Raw genomic sequence first — 25,385 nt, forward strand, 5'->3', positions numbered from 1 at the left:
AAATGTCCTGTTTGAGCCGCTCTCTTACTCTCAGGCCTGGACCCGGCTGTCCACTTACACCTCAAGGAGAAAGCCCACTCCTTTGATGACAGCAATGTCCAAATCTTGGACAGAGAGGACAGATGGTTTGAAAGAGGAGTAAAAGAAGCCATCTATGTAAAAGTGGAGAAACCATCGCTAAACAGAGGAGGGGGTCTGAGACACCACTTATCTCCAATTTACAATGCCGCCCTTTCATCCCTTCCCAGGAGATTCAACAATCTAACCTCAAAGGACAACTGTTCACACATGGCCCGGGTGACCCCTACGACTGTCGTTCAGACTCAATAGAGCACGAACGAAGTCGAAACCAACTGCCCACCAACGACTGTCACTCTAACGACGGGCGTGGGCACTTGGAGCACAAAGGGTGTCAGTGACATCATCGGCCTTGTGAGAGGTTAAATACCTGGATCTCCACACCAGTTAGTTGGACCAGTCCCAGCCTGGTCAGATGCGTACATGAACTGATGAAGCCTCTTGGATGAGAGGTGAAACGTCTTCCCAGACAAACAACCAGTCCAGTTGTTTTTGACTGAAATTGCTTTGAGCATATCTGATCCAGTTAATTATTCAATATTAGAGCCCATATCTGTTCCAGCTAATTTGTCAATATTAGAGCCCAATTCTGATCCAGTTAATTAGTCGAAATTAGAGCCGATATCTGATCCAGCTTATTAGTCAATATTAGAGCCCATATATGATCCAGTTAACTAGTCAATATTAGAGCCCACATCTGATCCAGCTAATAGGTCCATAATAGAGCCCATATCTGATCCAGCTAATTAGTCAATATTAGAGCTGATATCTGATCAAGCTAATAGGTCAATATTAGAGCCCATATCTGATCCAGCTATATAGTCAATATTAGAGCCCATATATGATCCAGGTAATTAGTCTATATTAGAGCCATATCTGATGTAGTTAATTAGTAAATATTAGAGCCCATATCTTATCCAGTTAACTAGACAATATTAGAGCCAATATCTGATCCAGCTAATAGGTCAACATTAGAGCCTGTATCTGATCCAGCTATATAGTCAATATTAGAGCCCATATCTGATCCAGTTAACTAGTCAATATTAGAGCCCATATCTGATCCAGCTAATAGGTCAATATAAGAGCCCATATCTGATCCAGTTAAATAGTCAATATTAGAGCCCATATATGATCCAGGTAATTAGTCTATATTAGAGCCATATCTGATCCAGTTAATTAGTAAATATTAGAGCCCATATCTGATCCAGTTAACTAGTCAAATTTAGAGCCCATATCTGATCCAGCTAATAGGTCAATATTAGAGCCTGTATCTCATCCAGCTATATAGTCAATATTAGAGCCCATATATGATCCAGCTAATTAATCAATATTAGAGCCCATATCTGATCCAGCTAATTAGTCAATATTAGAGCTGATATCTGATCAAGCTAATACGTCAATATTTGAGCCCATATCTGATCCAGCTTAATAGTCAATATTAGAGCCCATATCTGATCCAGCTAATTAGTCAATATTATGGCCGATATCTGATCCAGTTAATTAGTCAATATTAGAGCACATATCTGATTCAGCTAATTAGTCAATATTAGAGCACATATCTCATGGGTGTCAAATTCAAGGCCCGCGGGCCAGATTCGGCCCGCCAATGAATAATCTTCGCCCCCGGGATGATATTTGATTAGTATTAGAACCGGCCCGCACGCCACAGCCGCCTCCTGTTTTTTTTCATGCAAAAAACTACATTACCCACAATGCAACGGTAGCCCGCAAACTCACTGTAGCGCCGCAAGTGGGCCGCCCCGTCTTCAATATTCTTAAGCATTCAGGGCAGATGTCAACGTTCTGCACCCCCCCAATAATGGCTAAAGGGAAGGTGGACGATGAGCACAGGGTGTTTTAAGCTAGGTGGGAGGCAGAGTACATGTTCACGGAGGTAAAAGGCAAAGCTGTGTGTCTTTATCTTGATATTAAGGAACACATTTTATTTTTGAAGGACATTTTCTTTTTTGCTGTTTGCCTTTTGAAAATGTTTTCCTTGAAATAACTAAGGTCATAAGAAAATTTTGCTTCATTCATTTAATGTGCAGGACATGTTTTTTCTCTTTGAAGGAAGTTTGTGAAGTTTGTTTTTGTCTGTGAGCCTGTTGAAAAATGTTTTCACCTGAAATTACTGCTGGAGCCATACAAAAATATTGGATTATTCATTTAATTATTATATATAATACGGTACACTGTGTTAGGTCTTGGTTCAATAGGTTATATGCAATCATTTTAATATGTTTTAATAAACATTGAACCAGTCCGGCCCTCAGCTTGTAGCAAATTTGTTTTTTTGGCCCTCTGACGTATTGACATCCCTGACATATCTAATCCAGTTAATTAGTCAATATTAGAGCCCATATCTGATCCAGTTAATTAGTCAATATTAGAGCCCATATTTGATCCAGTTAATTAGTCAATATTAAAGCCCATATCTGATCCAGTTAATTAATAAATATCAGAGCCCATATCTGATCCAGTGAAATAGTCAATATTAGATCCCATATCTGATCCAGTTAATTAATCAATATCAGAGCACATATCTGATGCAGCTAATTAGTCAATATTAGAGCCGATATCTGATCCAGTTTATTAGTCAATATTAGAGCCCATATCCGATCCAGTTAATTATTCAATATTAGAGCCCATATCTGATCCAGCTAATTTGTCAATATTAGAACCCAATTCTGATCCAGTTAATTAGTTTATATAAGAGCCCATATCTGATCCAGTTAATTAGTCGAAATTAGAGCCGATATCTGATCCAGCTAATTAGTCAATATTAGAGCCCATATCTGATCCAGTTAACTAGTCAATAATAGAGCCCATATCTGATCCAGCTAATTAATCAATATCAGAGCACATATCTGATGCAGCTAATTAGTCAATATTAGATCCCATATCTGATCCAGTTAATTAATCAATATCAGAGCATATATCTGATGCAGCTAATTAGTCAATATTAGAGCCGATATCTGATCCAGTTTATTAGTCTATATTAGAGCCCATATCTGATCCAGTTAATTATTCAATATTAGAGCCCATATCTGATTCAGCTAATTTGTCAATATTAGAGCCCAATTCTGATCCAGTTAATTAGTTTATAAGAGCCCATATCTGATCCAGTTAATTAGTCGAAATTAGAGCCGATATCTGATCCAGCTAATTAGTCAATATTAGAGCCCATATCTGATCCAGTTAACTAGTCAATATTAGAGCCCATATCTGATCCAGCTAATAGGTCAATAATAAAGCCCATATCTGATCCAGGTAATTAGTCAATATAAGAGCTGATATCTGATCAAGCTAATAGGTCAATATTAGAGCCCATATTTGATCACGGTAATTAGTCTATATTAGAGCCATATCTGATCTAGTTAATTAGTAAATATTAGACCCCATATCTTATCCAGTTAACTAGTCAATATTAGAGCCAATATCTGATCAAGCTAATAGGTCAATATTAGAGCCTGTATCTGATCCAGCTATATAGTCAATATTAGAGCCCATATATGATCCAACTAATTAGTCAATATTAGAGCCCATATCTGATCCAGTTAACTAGTCAATATTAGAGCCCATATCTGATCCTGCTAATAGGTCAATATAAGAGCCCATATCTGATCCAGGTAAATAGTCAATATTAGAGCCCATATCTGATCCAGCTAATTTGTCAATATTAGAGCCCAATTCTGATCCAGTTAATTAGTCGAAATTAGAGCCGATATCTGATCCAGCTAATTAGTCAATATTAGAGCCCATATATGATCCAGTTAACTAGTCAATATTAGAGCCCACATCTGATCCAGCTAATAGGTCCATAATAGAGCCCATATCTGATCCAGCTAATTAGTCAATATTAGAGCTGATATCTGATCAAGCTAATAGGTCAATATTAGAGCCCATATCTGATCCAGCTATATAGTCAATATTAGAGCCCATATATGATCCAGGTAATTAGTCTATATTAGAGCCATATCTGATTTAATTAATTAGTAAATATTAGAGCCCATATCTTATCCAGTTAACTAGACAATATTAGAGCCAATATCTGATCCAGCTAATAGGTCAACATTAGAGCCTGTATCTGATCCAGCTATATAGTCAATATTAGAGCCCATATATGATCCATCTAATTAGTCAATATTAGAGCCCATATCTGATTCAGCTAATTTGTCAATATTAGAGCCCAATTCTGATCCAGTTAATTAGTTTATAAGAGCCCATATCTGATCCAGTTAATTAGTCGAAATTAGAGCCGATATCTGATCCAGCTAATTAGTCAATATTAGAGCCCATATCTGATCCAGTTAACTAGTCAATATTAGAGCCCATATCTGATCGAGCTAATAGGTCAATAATAAAGCCCATATCTGATCCAGGTAATTAGTCAATATAAGAGCTGATATCTGATCAAGCTAATAGGTCAATATTAGAGCTCATATTTGATCACGGTAATTAGTCTATATTAGAGCCATATCTGATCTAGTTAATTAGTAAATATTAGACCCCATATCTTATCCAGTTAACTAGTCAATATTAGAGCCAATATCTGATCAAGCTAATAGGTCAATATTAGAGCCTGTATCTGATCCAGCTATATAGTCAATATTAGAGCCCATATATGATCCAACTAATTAGTGAATATTAGAGCCCATATCTGATCCAGTTAACTAGTCAATATTAGAGCCCATATCTGATCCTGCTAATAGGTCAATATAAGAGCCCATATCTGATCCAGGTAAATAGTCAATATTAGAGCCCATATCTGATCCAGCTAATTTGTCAATATTAGAGCCCAATTCTGATCCAGTTAATTAGTCGAAATTAGAGCCGATATCTGATCCAGCTAATTAGTCAATATTAGAGCCCATATATGATCCAGTTAACTAGTCAATATTAGAGCCCACATCTGATCCAGCTAATAGGTCAATATTAGAGCCCAATTCTGATCCAGTTAATTAGTCGAAATTAGAGCCGATATCTGATCCAGCTAATTAGTCAATATTAGAGCCCATATATGATCCAGTTAACTAGTCAATATTAGAGCCCACATCTGATCCAGCTAATAGGTCCATAATAGAGCCCATATCTGATCCAGCTAATTAGTCAATATTAGAGCTGATATCTGATCAAGCTAATAGGTCAATATAAGAGCCCATATCTGATCCAGCTATATAGTCAATATTAGAGCCCATATATGATCCAGGTAATTAGTCTATATTAGAGCCATATCTGATCTAGTTATTAGTAAATATTAGAGCCCATATCTTATCCAGTTAACTAGACAATATTAGAGCCAATATCTGATCCAGCTAATAGGTCAACATTAGAGCCTGTATCTGATCCAGCTATATAGTCAATATTAGAGCCCATATATGATCCATCTAATTAGTCAATTTTAGAGCCCATATCTGATCCAGTTAACTAGTCAATATTAGAGCCCATATCTGATCCAGCTAATAGGTCAATATAAGAGCCCATATCTGATCCAGTTAAATAGTCAATATTAGAGCCCATATATGATCCATGTAATTAGTCTATATTAGAGCCATATCTGATCCAGTTAATTAGTAAATATTAGAGCCCATATCTGATCCAGTTAACTAGTCAAATTTAGAGCCCATATCTCATCCAGCTAATAGGTCAATATTAGAGCCTGTATCTCATCCAGCTATATAGTCAATATTAGAGCCCATATATGATCCAGCTAATTAGTCAATATTAGAGCCCATATCTGATCCAGCTAATTAGTCAATATTAGAGCTGATATCTGATCAAGCTAATACGTCAATATTTGAGCCCATATCTGATCCAGCTTAATAGTCAATATTAGAGCCCATATCTGATCCAGCTAAGTAGTCAATATTATGGCCGATATCTGATCCAGTTAATTAGTCAATATTAGAGCATATCTGATTAAGCTAATTAGTCAATATTAGAGCACATATCTCATGGGTGTCAAATTCAAGGCCCGCGGGCCAGATTCGGCCCGCCAATGAATAATCTTCGCCCCCGGGATGATATTTGATTAGTATTAGAACCGGCCCGCACGCCACAGCCGCCTGCTGGTTTTTTTCATGCAAAAAACTACATTACCCACAATGCAACGGTAGCCCGCAAACTCACTGTAGCGCCGCAAGTGGGCCGCCCCGTCTTCAATATTCTTAAGCATTCAGGGCAGATGTCAACGTTCTGCACCCCCCCAATAATGGCTAAAGGGAAGGTGGACGATGAGCACAGGGTGTTTTAAGCTAGGTGGGAGGCAGAGTACATGTTCACGGAGGTAAAAGGCAAAGCTGTGTGTCTTTATCTTGATATTAAGGAACACATTTTATTTTTGAAGGACATTTTCTTTTTTGCTGTTTGCCTTTTGAAAATGTTTTCCTTGAAATAACTAAGGTCATAAGAAAATTTTGCTTTATTCATTTAATGTGCAGGACATGTTTTTTCTCTTTGAAGGAAGTTTGTTTTTGTCTGTGAGCCTGTTGAAAAATGTTTTCACCTGAAATTACTGCTGGAGCCATACAAAAATATTGGATTATTCATTTAATTATTATATATAATACGGTACACTGTGTTAGGTCTTGGTTCAATAGGTTATATGCAATCATTTTAATATGTTTTGATAAACATTGAACCAGTCCGGCCCTCGGCTTGTAGCAAATTTGTTTTTTTGGCCCTCTGACGTATTGACATCCCTGACATATCTAATCCAGTTAATTAGTCAATATTAGAGCCCATATCTGATCCAGTTAATTAGTCAATATTAGAGCCCATATTTGATCCAGTTAATTAGTCAATATTAAAGCCCATATCTGATCCAGTTAATTAATAAATATCAGAGCCCATATCTGATCCAGTGAAATAGTCAATATTAGATCCCATATCTGATCCAGTTAATTAATCAATATCAGAGCACATATCTGATGCAGCTAATTAGTCAATATTAGAGCTGATATCTGATCCAGTTAACTAGTCAATATTAGAGCCCATATCTGATCCAGCTAATTTGTCAATATTAGAGCCCAATTCTGATCCAGTTAATTAGTTTATATAAGAGCCCATATCTGATGCAGCTAATTAGTCAATATTAGATCCCATATCTGATCCAGTTAATTAATCAATATCAGAGCACATATCTGATGCAGCTAATTAGTCAATATTAGAGCCGATATCTGATTCAGTTTATTAGTCAATATTAGAGCCCATATCTGATCCAGTTAATTATTCAATATTAGAGCCCATATCTGATCCAGCTAATTTGTCAATATTAGAGCCCAATTCTGATCCAGTTAATTAGTTTATATAAGAGCCCATATTTGATCCAGTTAATTAGTCAATATTAAAGCCCATATCTGATCCAGTTAATTAATAAATATCAGAGCCCATATCTGATCCAGTGAAATAGTCAATATTAGATCCCATATCTGATCCAGTTAATTAATCAATATCAGAGCACATATCTGATGCAGCTAATTAGTCAATATTAGAGCCGATATCTGATCCAGTTTATTAGTCAATATTAGAGCCCATATCTGATCCAGTTAATTATTCAATATTAGAGCCCATATCCGATCCAGCTAATTTGTCAATATTAGAACCCAATTCTGATCCAGTTAATTAGTTTATATAAGAGCCCATATCTGATCCTGTTAATTAGTCGAAATTAGAGCCGATATCTGATCCAGCTAATTTGTCATTATTAGAGCCCATATCTGATCCAGTTAACTAGTCAATAATAGAGCCCATATCTGATCCAGCTAATTAATCAATATCAGAGCACATATCTGATGCAGCTAATTAGTCAATATTAGATCCCATATCTGATCCAGTTAATTAATCAATATCAGAGCACATATCTGATGCAGCTAATTAGTCAATATTAGAGCCGATATCTGATCCAGTTTATTAGTCAATATTAGAGCCCATATCTGATCCAGTTAATTATTCAATATTAGAGCCCATATCTGATCCAGCTAATTTGTCAATATTAGAGCCCAATTCTGATCCAGTTAATTAGTTTATAAGAGCCCATATCTGATCCAGTTAATTAGTCGAAATTAGAGCCGATATCTGATCCAGCTAATTAGTCAATATTAGAGCCAATATCTGATCCAGTTAACTAGTCAATATTAGAGCCCATATCTGATCCAGCTAATAGGTCAATAATAAAGCCCATATCTGATCCAGCTAATTAGTCAATATAAGAGCTGATATCTGATCAAGCTAATAGGTCAATGTTAGAGCCCATATTTGATCACGGTAATTAGTCTATATTAGAGTCATATCTGATCTAGTTAATTAGTAAATATTAGACCCCATATCTTATCCAGTTTACTAGTCAATATGAGGGCCAATATCTGATCAAGCTAATAGGTCAATATTAGAGCCTGTATCTGATCCAGCTATATAGTCAATATTAGAGCCCATATATGATCCAACTAATTAGTCAATATTAGAGCCCATATCTGATCCAGCTAATTAGTCAATATTAGAGCTGATATCTGATCAAGCTAATACGTCAATATTTGAGCCCATATCTGATCCAGCTCAATTGTCAATATTAGAGCCCATATCTGATCCAGCTAATTAGTCAATATTAGAGCCCATATATGATCCAGGTAATTAGTCTATATTAGAGCCATATCTGATCCAGTTAATTAGTAAATATTAGAGCCCATATCTGATCCAGTTAACTAGTCAAATTTAAATCCCATATCTGATCCAGCTAATAGGTCAATATTAGAGCCTGTATCTCATCCAGCTATATAGTCAATATTAGAGCCCATATATGATCCAGCTAATTAGTCAATATTAGAGCCCATATCTGATCCAGCTAATTAGTCAATATTAGAGCTGATATCTGATCAAGCTAATACGTCAATATTTGAGCCCATATCTGATCCAGCTAATTAGTCAATATTAGAGTCCATATCTGATCCAGCTAATTAGTCAATATTAGAGCCCATATCTGATCCAGTTAATTAGTCAATATTTGAGCCATATCTGATCCAGTTAATTAGTAATTATGAAAGCCCATATATGATCCAGCTAATTAGTCAATATAAGAGCCCATATCTGATCCAGCTAATTAGTCAATATAAGGGCCGATATCTGATCCAGTTAATTAGTCAATATTGGAGCCCATAACTGATCCAGTTAATTAGTCAATATTAGAGCCTATGTCTGATCCAGTTAATTTGTCAATATTAGAGCCCATATCTGATCCAGTTAATTAATAAATATCAGAGCCCATATCTGATCCAGTTAATTAGTAAATATTAGAGCCCATATCTGATCCAGTTAACTTGTCAATAATAGAGCCCATATCTGATCCAGCTAATTAATCAATATCAGAGCCCATATCTGATCCTGCTAATAGGTCAATATAAGAGCCCATATCTGATCCATGTAAATAGTCAATATTAGAGCCCATATATGATCCAGGTAATTAGTCTATATTAGAGCCATATCTGATCCAGTTAATTAGTAAATATTAGAGCCCATATCTGAACCAGTTAACTAGTCAAATTTAAATCCCATATCTGATCCAGCTAATAGGTCAATATTAGAGCCTGTATCTCATCCAGCTATATAGTCAATATTAGAGCCCATATATGATCCAGCTATTTAGTCAATATTAGAGCCCATATCTGATACAGCTAATTAGTCAATATTAGAGCTGATATCTGATCAAGCTAATACGTCAATATTTGAGCCCATATCTGATCCAGCTAATTAGTCAATATTGGAGTCCATATCTAATCCAGCTAATTAGTCAATATTAAAGCCCATATCTGATCCAACTAATTAGTCAATTTTGATTCCCAAATATGATCCAGTTAATTAGTCAATATTAGAGCCATATCTGATCCAGTTAATTAGTAATTATGAAAGCCCATATATGATCCAGCTAATTAGTCAATATTAGAGCCCATATCTGATCCAGCTAATTAGTCAATATCAGAGCCCATATCTGATCCAGTTAATTAGTAAATATTAGAGCCCATATCTGATCCAGTTAATTATTCAATATTAGAGCCCATATCTGATCCAGTTAATTAGTCAATATAAGAGCCCATATCTGATCCAGTTAATTAGTCAATATAAGAGTCCTTATATGATACAGTTAATTAGTCAATATTAGAGCAATATCTGATCCAGTTAATTAGTCAATATTAGAGCCCATATCCGATCCATTTCATTAATCAATATCAGAGCACATATCTGATCTAGTTAATTAGTCAACATGAGAGCCCATATCTGATCCAGTTAATTAGTCAAAATTACAGCCCATATATGATCCAGCTAATTAGTCAATATTAGAGCCCATATCTTATCTAGTTAATTAGCCAATATTAGAGCCCATATCTGATCCAGCTAATAGGTCAATATTAGAGCCGATTTCTGATCCAGGTAATTAGTAAATATTAGAGCCGATATCTGATCCAGCTAATAGGTCAATATTAGAGCCCATATCTGATCCAGCTGATCAGTCAATATTAGAGCCGATATCTGATCCAGTTTATTAGTCAATATTAGAGCCCATATCTGATCCAGCTAATTTGTCAATATTAGAGCCCAATTCTGATCCAGTTAATTAGTTTATATAAGAGCCCATATCTGATCCAGTTAATTAGTAGAAATTAGAGCCATATCTGATCCAGTTAATTAGTAAACATTAGAGCCCATATATGATCCATGTAATTAGTCAATATTAGAGCCTATATCTGATCCAGCTAATTAGTCAATATTAGAGCCCATATCTGATCCAGCTAATTAGTCAATATTAGAGCCGATATCTGATCCAGTTAACTAGTCAATATTAGAGCCATATCTGATCCAGTTAATTAGTCAATATTAGAGCCCATATCTGATCCAGTTCATTAATCAATATCAGAGCACATATCTGATCCAGTTATCTAGTCAATATCAGAGCCCATATCTGATCTAGTTAATTAGTCAAAATTAGAGGCTATATCTTATCCAGTTAATTAGTCAATATTAGAGCTGATGTCTGATCAAGTTAATTAGTCAATATTAGAGCTGATATCTGATCCAGTTATTTAGTCAATATTAGAGACCATATCTGATCCAGTAACATCCAAAACTCACGATATGCTCTGTGGTTTTTGTGACATGACAAATGCCTTGTTTGACTCATTTATATCTCTATAGGGATGTTGTGGACAACGCAAGCGAAGGAGTATGTACTTAAATGCTTAGCAGTTTAATTTGTTTCCCAGGACACGTGTGTATATGCACTGCTAAATGAAGGCCACTTCCAAATGTAGTCTGAATGATCGGATCTCAATGTGTCCTCAGTGCGTCTTGGGTACAGTCTCTGAGCTCTCCACTTGTGATCTGATCATCACAATGCCAGGTCTGAACAGGGCCTCTTAGGATTCTGTCTCAGGATTTGTTTTCTTATCAGTGAACGTGGTGGACTTCTGTGGCCAGACAATCTGGGGTGATGGCATGATCGTCAACTCGCACCAGGAATCCAAGAAGTACTACTTTGTGACCATGGCGACCGACTGCCACCTCACCATGCAGGCCAGCTCCCCTAAAGACAAGGTCCAGTTTCACTTTCGCTTTTTCCTGGTCTACAGTTTGCTACGAGTGGCCCCCTTGAGCCCGGCCCCTCTCTTTCCAGAGTCCCCCCGTGGCTCTGCCCCTCTCAACCCCAGACTGGAGCCCACCTCTGGAGAAAGCTCGGGGGACCCCTGTCATGCCGGCTCGTACGTTCAGTTTTATGATGGACGGGACAGGAACTCGTCTCCCCTTGGGCCTCCTCTTTGTGGGAAGAGCCCGCCACGGCCAGTGTTGTCCACAGGGAACTACCTGACACTAAGGCTGGTGACCCGGGGGACTCAGCCTAGAGTTGACTTTGTCGGGGACTTCACCTCCTTCAGGCTGGGTAAGAAAGACACAGACATGTCCATCCATTCTACAGATGCTTAGTGTCTTATGGGCACTTTGTAGATATATGCATACATAAACTGTATATATGATAAGGGTATAATGATCCTGAAATCAGAAAACAACAGATTAGGTCCATTATTTCATGTAATCAGAATTCTTGTAGCGCATTATCATACCCATACCATATCCACTAAACAAAAGGTGCCTTCAATCATCTTCTATCCAGGTGTGTTTGTAGCCAGTTGAACACTGAGTTTTAACAGTGAAAGTCAACTGGTAACATGGCAGGAAAGATTCAGATCAGCTTAATTGCCTTGTAGGGTTTTACATAAAAGGAATATGCTTTTAAGGTATTTGCACATTGAGTCTGTATTTTTCGTATGTCTTTCTTAATTTATCATCTGGAAAAAAAAAATCTTTATTTCATTTATTTATTATTTCTGGACAATGCACATTAATGAACATACACAAGAGTACATCTAAATGTGCCAGATTTTAGACCAAGGGCTAATTTATAGCTGTAGTCCATTAGGCAGGTTGATGTTACAAGAGAAAAAAAATGAAATGAAAAAATATACAATATTAAAATTTGCTATAAAAAGCAGAGAGAAATAGAAAGACAGAGAAAGAAAAACAGAACGAGTCATTAGTAAATGTTAAAACAAAGACACGATTCATTAATACGCTCTACTGGGCTAGTATGGTAGCATACAGTTAGAGGTCGTTCTACGTTTGGTTAGCTTGAAGCCACACCTTTACTTGGCTTTTAAAGGAGCCATAGTGGCACATTCCCTTATAGTCTGGGTAGTGTGTTCCATAATGCACCACTTTTAATCGATGGTGCGTTATGGCTGAAGGAGGTTTTTCTGAAAGGAACCTCCCAGTCCCTGTTTACAAAAGCTCTGGTGATCCCAGTCTGTCTGTATTTAATCAACTTTTGAAGTGGCGGTGGAGCCAGGCCATGTAGTAGTTAATAAATTAAGCAGAGGAAATTTACAAAAATGATTAAAACTCAGTACGTTATATTTCTCTAAGAGGTTGCAATGATGGTAAGAGAAAGTTTTTTTATCTAGAGTTTTGAGTTGTTTTTTTTTTACAGAAGCTCGACTGGTTTCAGGGCGGTGGAACCCCACACGGAGCAGCTTCTGATGCAGTAGCTCAGATGTGAGAGGGTCATTGAGTGCAGGAACATCAAAGCAGCTGCATCTGATAGAGATCCTCTGATATGCTTAAAGTTATAAAGATTCAATTAAATATTTTTGGATATCATTTTAACATAATTTTTGTAAGAGAGTCTGGAGTCTATAATCACGCCTAAGTATTTAAATTCATTAACAACTTCCAGCTCTTCTGTGCCCAAGAAACTTTGCACACTGCTTCCAGTGCGTTTTATTATTATATTTGTTTGACAAAAGGCTGTGTCTTTGTTTCTTTCATTCCTCTCTCCTCTGGAGGAACCAGGCTGTCTCCACTCTCAGCCAGCGGCTGGCATTTGGCACCGCAGCTACCTGAAGAAGCTGAGTGTCCTCCCTCCCCATCTCCATCCATACACTGTCTGTGTGCTGTCCTCACCTTTTATTTCATCCCACTTCTCATCGTCTGTCCTGTTGAAAGTTGGCTATAATCTGAGTTATGATTGAAATGATGCATTTCTTTGTTCGAAAGTGCTTTGTGCTGTGAGACCTAACCATCTGATAATCAGTTTATCAGATGGTTAGGGAGGGTGACATTTGCATGTGCCGTGGCTTGGGGTGGTCAAACAGCTTTTGATGAATCAAAAGAAAGCAAAAAATTTAATTGAACCTGAACTGTAATCTTTGACACAAAAAGTGAGGACATGAGGTGTGCATAGGCCTTGGCGTCAGAGAAAATCTTTTGATCCTTGGTTGGCTTGTTTTTATCCCCATCTGAAATTCACAAAAATCAAATTGGAAATTAAAAAATGCACAGTGAAATACAAAACTTTGTAAAGGCTCATAGAAATAGATGGACATACAGTACATTTTTAGTTTTCAATGTAATTTATTGGCACAAATTAATTTTGTTTGTTGTGTAAAGGCCTTAAGTTAGCATCAGTATTGTTGCTTGGGTTACCACTACACTGATTGGTATTGGTTAATCGACCTTGATTAGATGTTTAATGCTAGCCAATCAGAATAACATATGTTCTGATGTTAATAAACAATATTTACTGCACACAAAGAGACACGAAAAAACAGACCACACGCTTATAGTGTAATTCCAGCGTAACATCATCCCATGGTCTTTTTCTGCACTTACACTTATCAAATAAGCCATGGACAGTTTTTTTGTGTATAAACTATTAACATAGAAATCCGGGACAGTCGCTAACACTGATTAGCTTGGGGCAGTACAATGAAGGCATTAAAACTGCTTGAACCACTAATACTGCTGAAAATAACAGCAAACCTCTGCAGTAGCATGAGAAGAGTCCCTACACAGAAAACAAAGCACCAACAACGTAGTTATTGAACCCAGAGTTTATTAAAAGAGTGTTTTAAAGACTTACCTACGGGCCCCTGTACCAGCTCCTCTCATTGTAAAGTCCATTCAAGTGGATGGAAAGTCAAAGCCAAAGTCAATCCAAAAGGAAGGAGCCCACTGGTGCTTTGTTTTATGTGTAAGGACTCTTCTCATGCTACTGCAGAGGTTTGCTGTTATTTTGAGAAAAAAAAAACTTTCTTGATGGCTTATTTTATTTATGTCAGTGCTGAAAAAGACAATGGGATGATTTTACGCCGTAATTAAACTTTAAGTTAGCATCAGTATGGTTGCTTGGGTTACCACTATATTAATTGACATTGGTTAATTGACCGTGATAAGGTGTTCATTAAAACACTAGATGTTTAATGCTAGCCAATCACAATAGAATATGGTCTGATGTTAATAAACAATATTTACTGAACAAAAATGGATTGCACGCTAACATTAAGGAATGCTTCAGTAATGTCTGGAAAAAGGATGTGGTGAAGAGGATTTTTTTTCAAGTTTTCCACTGAAACTTTAGCTGCATAATTCATGACACGATTAATGTCTTTGTTCTTTATAGTAAAAACCTCAATTGTTATCTTCCTCTTCAGGTTTTAACCAATCAGAGTGCAGCAATGAGCCCTACTTTACCTGCAGAAATGGGAAGTGTATCCCTCTCAGTCTGGTGTGTGATGATAAAGGCATTGACAACTGTGGGGATGGAAGTGACCTGGAGGAAAACCTGACTACAGGTTGTAAAGGTAAGTTAAGTGAGGAGGTGACATTTGTCATGCTGATGTTTCAACAGACGTACCTGAATGTATTACGGCATGCTCGAAATCTTTTAGTTGATGCTAACAACTAAGTTTCAAAACCGCGTTCGGAGAATGCTTGGATTTTGGAGCACTATAACAAATTTCCTGCCAAGTTTGACCCAAATCTGTGCTTCATCAGCAGGTCAGCTTTTACCTCCTGAACCTACACCGCCAATAGCAACTCCACCCCCATCTTTTGCGAATCCACCTACAGTGCCGATTCCTACACACATCAACTGTGGCATGTCAGACAGCGCTCCTAATCATGAGTCTGTAACAGGTGAGTAACTACTGTGACATAATAGATAGACTGTTTACTATTTCAACTAGTAGAACTAGTAGAACTCTCCACTGGCAGGAATCAATCAGTGTGCAATGCACTGTGTTCTGCAGTCACTGGACTGGTAAACAAATGTGCCCATTTGGATGCAAAGTGTCTTGATGACTGTGAATAAAAATAATGGAGGTGACTATTGACTTGTTAATTTCACCTAAAGCCTCGGAAACCAATAAACGGTGATGGATTCTCACGGCAGAGAGCAGCTTTTTGAGTGATCTGTCTCTCTTCCAGCGTCAGAGGTGCAAACAGACTGTCTGGGCCAGCCTGTCAGCTTCTGGTTGCTTTTAAGGCCCGGCCAAGTCTGGACTAAGAAAACATCCATTCCTCTGTTCTGAGATGTTGAGATTCACATTTGCCTGCTGTGCAAATTGCCGGCTGTTTATTATCTTAGATCCATTTCAATGCACCCTGGCCGCCCTCATTGATGGAACACTCGCTAGATGAACAGGCACACTGATTCAGGAGCAACTTATTAGCTATGGTTGAATTAGTTTTATTTTCTAAGAGTGTAAACACTGGACATCTAAACAGTCAGTGGGCCCCAGACATGTCAATATGTGTGGTTCATTTATTGCACAGTAAGTAGCTTAAGACTGAACATCTATGTCAAGCCAATTCAACATCCCTAGGTGTCCTTGATGGAATACATTGTTAACTTTTGACTTTGGAGCTAGACATCTCTGGAGTGGACACAAAGATTCAGTTGATATTGAGGTTTTTTCCTGATGGCATAGGGAGGTGTATTTCCCAAAATGTTGGACTGTTGTTTAGTTACAGTTTTTTTCGATTGTTTACGCACATTTTCTGGATTTTTGAACCATTTCCCCAAAACTCTGAATGCTTAAAAGAACAGAAATTAGCTGTGTGTGTGACTTTGACTTTCGTCAAAGTTTGTGGCTCTTAAAAGAGCTGTCGTGTTGTAGTGAGATCAGGCCGTCAGTGATTTAACCTCTGTAGCTGACCTGCCTCTGCAGCTCTCCTGTAGATCAGACAGGGATTCACTCATGGGATAGGCTTCACTCTGCAATGACGGCTTTCTTCTTCTTCATCTTCTTCTGGATTTTTACGCCTTTTGTTGTATTTTGAGATTGGAATAAAACGAAAAAACACAAGCTAAAGCAAGCTATTTTTGTTAAGATTACATTACAAATCAAAAGATGGCTTAAAGCAGTCAGTAATGTATTTACGTTGCATAGTTCTGTACGGCAGCGACTACTGTGCTGTCTCGAACCATCCATCCATCTTCAACCGCCTGTCCCTATCGGGGTCGCGAGGGGCTGGAGCCCATCCCAGCTGACATCGGGTGTGAGGCAGGGTACACCCTGGACAGGATGCCAGTCTATCACAGGGCACATACAGACAAACAGAGACAGACAACCCTTCACACTCACATTCACACCTACGGGAAATTTAGTGTCATCAATTAACCTAACAAGTGCATGTCTTTGGACTGTGGGAGGAAGCTGGAGAACCTGGAGAAAACCCACGCAGACACGGGGAGAACATGAAAACTCCACACAGAACGGCCCCAGCGGGGATTTAAGCCAAGAACCCTCTTGCTGTGAGGCGACAGTGCTAACCACCACACATGTGCCACCCTGTCTCGAACAACAAACCCAAACCCACCCGATTTTATGCATTGAGAGATAGGACTGAGTGCCGCAGCTTGCGTGCATGTTGAAAGAGAGAGAAGGAGAAAAGGTGGACTGTTGCCTAACACCTCTCTCAAGGTGGTGAGCTCCACTCAGGCAGTGTCATTGTGACTCTTTAGAGAATGATGCTGTAAATATGGGAGTGGACTAAGAACTGTTCCATGGACTTCTCTTTCTTAGGAAGGAAGAGACGGAGGCAGAGAGAGGCAGACAAGAAAGAGGGGAGCCTTTCTTAGTCTGTTGCAGTTTGTGGTGGCAGTGCACAGCCTTAAGAACTCAAACGCTAAAAGTGTCAGAACTAGTTAATAGTGAAATAAGTTATATAAGTGTTTCCCACCTGGATGATAACTTAAATTAAATATGGCTACCAAGTGAATAAAGCAAATTGTATTTTGCCTCCCTTTTATGCTCAGACTCCCCCGCCTCCCTGTCCCTGTTGGTTCTCTACATTGTCCTGGGTGTGGTGGCAGGCTGCATGGTGCTCTGCTGGTGCTGCTGCTCACCCGGATGGTTCCTGTGGCGCGTCAGCTTCTGTCGCTTCTTACCCTGCTGCAACTCAGCCTGTGCCTCATGCCAGCTCTGCGCCCGCAGCTGCACCCACAGCAAGGAGCACCGGCTGGCAAAAGTTACCCCACACACACCTGCCAACGGGACCTCGACAGGCACGGCAGCTACCACCAACAGTCCTGATGACAATGTTACGACGGCAGCTGTTGAGAGCAGGACTGTCGTTTGATCAGTTTTGACATACTGAGATATGGGTACAGTATGTTTATAACGAGAAGTGATCAGTGGTGGACATAGTTACTAAATTGGGCAGTGCAACATGACCAAGAATCTTTGTAGTGAAGGTTGTACTGATGCAATGCTGAAATGAACAGAGCTGAATGGTTACGGTTAAACCGAGGTTGGCATGCTTTAATATGATGATGCAGGGAATGAGACTGTTGTGTTTATGTTGTTATGAGAAGGTAAAGCAGGGTACAGTATGAATATGGATTGTGTCAAAACTATGATTGTACAGTATCTTAAAGGATGGTTTAAGGGTTCTTAGAATTACTTAAGATACATTTTTGATCTATAATGGGAAAAGTCGGCCAACAAAGATTAGACACCAAACAAGTTGTGGCCTTTCTCTGTGGTTTTATTTTCAAGTCTCTTGCAGGAAATGACTGTGCTCTACAGATGCAAAACTGGCTGGTAGAGTGAAAGACCCAGAGCTGAGGGTAGTTTGCATTTTATACAGAATATGAATACATCAGCATTTAGATGGGTGACATACAAGGTAAAGCAGTATCATAAGTCACATTCATAACATAGGATTTCGCAGTAGCATGTAACCAAGTAATAACCGTCGTCATACTTGTGTGTCACAGGATGAGGGAACAGATCAGACAGCACAGCAGTGTGGTGTAGTATCTCACAAGATATACTTTAAAATCATGCTGATGCAGATACGTAGGTTTCTGTGTGTTTCCAGAGCTGCATATTGCAAGCCCAAAGCACATTTCGCCCCTTATATATTATAATAGCACATTCTGAGACTACCTATGAAGTCTGAGAACTAAAGCCTTTAATGCTTGGCCAGCTTTCAGTAGAGACTCTGAAGAGTGTTACGTTGTTGATGTGCACAGTTTTTATCATGTTTGTTTGTATATAAGCATGCTTTTCTGCTACGCAACGGACACATGCTGAGGAAACAGCCGGAACTACAAAGTCACCCACCTAGTGACAACAGCTGTTCTCTGTGGGAGAAATTCCTTCAAACCTTTCACTCTCCTCCCAGCAGTCCACTGTTTTTCCACATATAAGCCAATGTGGGGTTTGGACAATGGAGCACAAAGTCACCCATTGTATAGCAGTCGATATATTGTCAGGAAATTAAGTATGAACTTCTAACATACAGTATAGCAAATTCCAAGAGCTTCTTGCTAATTAACTAACTTAAATCAGGATCATCTCTCTGTTCCCAGGGTTCTCATTGTAAGGGCTATCAATAAAGTGAGATATCAATGTCCAAAATCAAGAAAACTCTTGCATATGTTTCAAGGCTTATAACCTAAGCTATAAGCTGTAGATGGGTGATCTCAACATACTGACCCAGGGAAACATACGTTGAACATTGGATCGAGGGGGAAAATCATTGCTGAGAACTTAAAATGTGTAAAGTTTGTGTGATGATGAAGTTCATCAGGACTAGTAAACTGACAAGCAATTCACTTTTTCAGAGTCTCTTCAAACATGTTTCTCATTACATGGCACCACAATGTGACTGTTAAATCAAGCCAATCAATGTATTTCTCATATAGTGGTTATTTCTTTAAATTAAGCATGTTTTTATACATACTAGTGGTATGGCAATGTTTGCTTGATCGGACGGTTGGTCACACATTCAAGACCCCCTCAGGCTGAGCTGTAATAACTTTGGTGACCTCCTGACTTTTCATCCAGTGACATTATCCAGTGGAAATGTATTTTTTTCCAATACTTTGATTTCTGCCCAAATACCTGCAGACCTAATGACAGTCCCATCAGCCTCAGCTACTTTGTGTTTTGCTACTAATTTGCAAATAACAGCATGCTAACATGCTAAACCAAAATGGTGATTACAGTGAAAGTTCTACCTGCCAAACATCCAAATGTTTATTGTCATTGTGAGTATGTTAGCGGGTTGACGTTAGCATTTAGCTCAAAGCATCGCTGTCCCTAAGCACATCCACACAAAGACTATAAAGGCAGGACCATGGTCCACGCAAGTAGGTAGATGCAAATGGCGCCTAATAACGCCTAACCCAGGAGGCACTAACACACATCTCAGAGAGGATACCCAACGTGTGCTTTTACAAAGGGGTCAATATAAAGCTAATCAGAGCATTACCATGACCACAGAAACAAACAAACGTGCCACTTGTGGAGGAACATGCATTGCTGGGCTTTCGGCACTGAAGGAAGAAAAACAGAAAATGAAGATGGGATGTTCTGAAAGATTTGACGTGAAGAGTCATAAATATGTGATGCATACGGACATATCTACAGCTAGAGCTTCATCAAACTGGTCAGCCATGGTAATTTTTTTATTACAGAAGGGGTCCGTTTTCTCCTGCTGTTTCATGATATATAGCCTTCCTAGTGGCAATACTCTGACTGCAGCTTGGACTCGCAACAACGGCTGAAATAAATCCATTTACATAGATCAAAGCGTTTGTTTTCACATAGATGAGTAGAATCATTGCTGTCTCTAAATCAGGGGTGCCCAATTCCTGTCCTTGAAAGCTACTGCCCTGCATGTTTTTGGTTTCTCCCTGCTCTAACACACCTCATTCTAATGATGTGCTCATTATCAAGCAGCTGACGCTTGTCACATGTCTGAAAATCGATCAGTTATGTTGAGCAGGGAGAAGACTAAAATATGGAGGACAGTGGCCATCCAGGAATGGAATTGGGCACCCCTGCTCTAAGACATAAAGTTAGGATTCAAGAATAAGTGTATCAGTTAGGTTGTACTCTCAAACCTGGGTTTATTATTTAATGTGTTCCGAGTACCACCCCACATACAAAAGCATGTGGACACCTGAATATTGAACCCATGTGGGGGTTGAAAATAAAGCATGGGCATTAATATGCTGATATAACAGCCTCCACTGATGTAGTGGTAAGAATTACTTGGCTTCAATGGAACTAAGGGAGCTATACAAAACTATTTCCATATCTATTTTGTGTTACATGAATGTGGAAATGGTTGTCTACAGTGCCTATAGAAAGTTAGGATATCCTTTTGAAATAGTCACTTATTTGTTTTACAACCTGAATTTATAAAAAATATACTCTCCAGCGTGATTTACAAATTGTTTCTTACAACATTAATGGGACATGTTTTTGTTCAAAATTTCTGAAAATTAATAAAAAGTGAAAAACTAGAATAGCAGGCTTGGTCCCCAGAGGTAATACTTTATGGAGGCACCTTTTGCTTTAATTACAGCCATCAGTCTGTTTGGATCTGTCTCTACCAGCTTTGTGAACCTAGATTGGAAATATTTCCCCATTCTTCCTGCAGAACTGTTGGAGTTCAGTCAGATTCTGTGGTGAGCGGTGATAGACTGCACTCTTCAAGTCCATCCACAGATGTTCTGGAGGATTCAGGTCAGGATTCTGACTAAGCCACTCTGGGACATTCACCTTCCTATACTTTAGCCACTGTGTTGTTTTTATGGAGGTGTGTTTTGGGTCATTGTCATGCTGGAAGGTGAACCACCTGCCCATTTTCAAGTGTCTAACAGAGGGCTGCAGGTTTTCCTCAAGAATTTTGATGGACTTGGCAGCATCCATTTTCCCTTCAATCCTGGCCAACTGCCCAGTCCCTGCTGAAGAGAAACAAGCCCACAACATAATGCTGCCACCACCATGCTTCACTGTAGGGATGGGGTGTTTTGGGTGGTGTGCTGTGTTTGGTTTCTGCCAAACATAACGCTTGGAGTTCAGCCCAAAAAGTTAAATTTTAGTGTCATCTGACAATATAATGTTTTGCCACATGGCATCAGAATCTTCAATATGTGTTTTTTATGTGACTCAGTGTGACGTTTTCTCAGAAGAGGCTTCTTTCTTGCCACCCTGCCAAACATGTAGAACTTGTGAAATTTTGTCACATGCACAGATGGACCAACCTCTGCCATTAAGACTTGGAACTCCTTCAAGGTCACCATGGGCCTCTTGGTAGCTTCCCTGATCAAAATGCATCTTTTGAAAGCATCTTTCCAACCATGGTGAATTATTTGTGTTACCCTGCACGACTAGCAGTGGAATCCTCAAGGAACAGCTGATTTTATTCTGAAGTAAAATTAAAAACACCACAATTGATGTCAGGTGGAGGCCAATTAACTTGTGTAATCTGGAAGGTGATTGGTTATACCTGAGAATGTTTAGAATGGTTGTTCTCAAGGAAGTCCTCACTTTTCCAACCCTGCTTTTCTAGTTCTTCATTTTTTATTCATTTTCTGAAATTTTGAAAAAAAAAATTAACTTGAATTTTGTAAGGCAAAATGTGTAAATCAGGCTGGAAAAACATTCTTTTTTCATGTATTAACATTTCAGGCTGTAAAACAAAAAAGTGACTATTTCAAAAGGGTATCATGACTTTCTATTGGCACTGTATGAGCCTTAAGGCAATAGTTTGTTTTTGTAAATCATAAACTTCTATTGAAATACAAATGGAAATAAGGGGGTGAATTAGCGGAAACATGTGCGTCTTTACACAATCCCTTGTTCTCTCCCAGGCCTCATATACACTACAGAGTACAGTAGAGTCAAGCCCCCTGTCGTCTCCTCCTTTTACCCAAATGAATGCTTCATGTGAGGGGCAACCTGTGTTCATGTGTCCACCAGGCAAACTCTCTTTGTGACATCCCCTAGATGAAGTAGCTCCATAACCTTTCCTCCCTCTGCCACACTGTGTGTTGTGCACGTACATTACACAGAGCCCCCTGTACTGTCTTTTTGAGTCCTTGGTAAGACATAAGGCCATAGGCTTTAACAAACAGTGTTTCTGACCTCCAGGTTGCCAGGCTACAGCACGTTCAAGTATGCAGACTTCTTTATCTATCTCACTTTCTGCTCAGACTGTACAAGAATGCACATGCAACTGTGCGCTCATCAGACAACTCTCACACACACAACCACACCAACTACAGTATACATCCACTCAAACATGCATGTGCGTCACTCTGTGGAGAAGGTCAGTCCTCCAGCTAAATGTTACTGCCAACAAGACTCAAATTTTACTGTAAGCTTACCTTAACATTTAACATTTCACTGATGAATCCTACAGTTAGAGGATCTGTGTTTAATAAACAGTGAACATCTCTGGAAGTCAAATATGATTAATGTCAAAGAAATGTCATCTGAGCCTTAAACCTGCACTAATCAATATTTTCATATTAAATGTCTAAAGTAAAGGGTTCACTCTTTTTGATACACCAAAAATAATCATCAACCAACTTTGCAGATTATTTTAGTTAATTGTTTTTTGGTTTTCTGGCTGTCAGTAATTGCATTTCCAGCAGCAGGCAGCTGTTTTAAGTGAAAAAGCTCAGATGGACCCACTGCACACTATCTGCTCAGCACCAAACAGCTGGTAAACATAGCGGAGCATTTAACAGCGAGAGCCAAATATTTCCTCTAGACGTTGGTGGAGACCAAACCAGAGCTAAAAGAGAACCAGACTTACATTCCCTCAGGATTCCCTTCAGGGATCGCGAAATGATATCTTCTTCTACCTCATTAACTTCCAAACACATGCAGAGTGTAGTTTAGATCTTCTCTATATGTAAATTTTCTTGAGATAACATTGTTATGATTTTGGCACTATAAATACAATTGAATTGAATGATGCTCCATGTCTGCTAGATGTGTAAATAGGCAACTGTTTATGAACAAGTTGGTTATAATAACTGTATACAGTGATTATATGTTAGTATTGCGTTTGTGGTGTTTTCCCTTTTCCGCAGAAACATCAACTAAAGCAGCTTTAAAAGGTGTTTTAAATACATTTTAGTTTATAATTCGTAAAATCTGAGATAGAGTTCTCTTTTGTTCTTTCAGAGCCTCCATCTTGTCACGTTCAAAGTCACTATGCTTCTTGAATATTTGCCCTTCTTCACTTAGATTCGCCTGAGCCGGTCAGACACATTAGACTGAGCCCGACTCAGAGGTTCCCGATTTCCAATTCCGATGAACACGCTGATACGGTTCAGTGACTCATTCCACTTAGGCAGACCAACCGCTGCCTACTGATAAAAAGCGTCACTAATAGAGCGCTGCATTTGAAGTTTGTGCAGGAATGTCACCACAGACACTCAAATGTATTTTTGGGCAAAGCAGCAAATACAGGTGCTTTCATTAGTGGGTCATGTGATCAGTCACCATTGTTTTAACTCACTCTTTGATAGATAGGAACTTAAAAGACAATAACTAGATGAAACTTACGGATTGTAACTTTAAATTAAGTAATTTGAATGTTTTGATTTGTTTGAAAGATATATAGTGTCAAGACATTCTTATCAAATCTTGCATAGAAGCAGAAAACAAACATTAAACTCTGGGGTTACATATTTTTCTTTTATTGTTATTTATTTTTCAAGATTCAGCTCAACAGCAAAACTTTGGATTGGCAAATAAAAAATGTTTGCATATTATTAATAATAATAATATTTGCATTAATACATTTTTAATTTTTTGATTGCAGTGTTGAAAGTTTGCTCTCAAAATAAAGTTACCCCATATTAAACAAGTGTTTTCACCAAACAGACACGTAATGCAAATAATTAAGATTTATTTGGATTTTATATATTTATGTATAAATAACAAAGAATGTTTTCTATTGTAAAAGGTCAAAGAGTGCTGTTTTCATTTCCCCCCCCACTATTGTCACTATTAGTCAGCGCTTACAGATTGGTTGCAGTTGTCTCAGTGTCAGTCTTTGTTGTGAACATGCTGTAATGTTTTAAGAAATTCTGAAAAATAGAAATATACTGCAGTTTAGCCTAGTTTTTTTTATAAAATATTTGGGGAATATAACACACTTTTCACAATGTATGACAGTATTACATGCAGTTATGACACTGCAATAAAGCTAAATGATGCTTACACTGAGGGAAATATTCAACTATCAAATGTGACATATTCTTCATTATACTTAATAATAAAGTTATTGTGAGTTTGAACAAACCTTGTCAATACATTAGTTTGTCATGTTTGTCCCGCTTTCAGGTCAGTACATTTCAAAGTGGTTAACAAGCTCACAGTTTAAACCAGGATGTGATCATCCTTGTCTGCAGCACTGAGCAGCCTGTTGTTCTTTGTCAGACTCAAAGGCTGCTCGGTTGACACTGGGGAGAGCTTGGCAAAGAGTCAGCAGCTTCACACTATGTGTCCTCTCCGGTATCCACTGGCAACCTTTTAAGTTCAATCCCTGTTCCCATAAAAGACAGAAAAAATATCTTACCCAAGCCTTTTGTCACTTTAATTTGATTTTCTGTAATTGACCTCTTGACCCCTAGTTAAATTTGTAAGTTGTGCAGCTGAAGGGGT

At 38.4% G+C, this 25,385-nt stretch overlaps 1 protein-coding gene across 1 annotated transcript in view; it reads left to right on the plus strand.

The window, feature by feature from the left end:
- The window catches only part of ldlrad2 (low density lipoprotein receptor class A domain containing 2), a gene marked incomplete at both ends in the record, with an annotated part of 63,748 nt that extends 45,709 nt beyond the window's left edge, over window positions 1–18,039 (plus strand). The window contains 4 exons of the mRNA XM_083939146.1: window positions 11,516–12,001; window positions 15,108–15,257; window positions 15,451–15,591; window positions 17,717–18,039. Of these exons, the coding sequence (XP_083795272.1) occupies window positions 11,516–12,001; window positions 15,108–15,257; window positions 15,451–15,591; window positions 17,717–18,039 (1,100 nt within the window). The remainder of the gene's footprint in view (window positions 1–11,515; window positions 12,002–15,107; window positions 15,258–15,450; window positions 15,592–17,716) is intronic.
- Between the last annotated feature and the right edge of the window lie 7,346 nt (window positions 18,040–25,385).

The sequence above is a fragment of the Echiichthys vipera genome (genome assembly GCF_963691815.1).
Source record: "Echiichthys vipera genome assembly, chromosome: X".
Taxonomy (NCBI): domain Eukaryota; kingdom Metazoa; phylum Chordata; class Actinopteri; order Perciformes; family Trachinidae; genus Echiichthys; species Echiichthys vipera.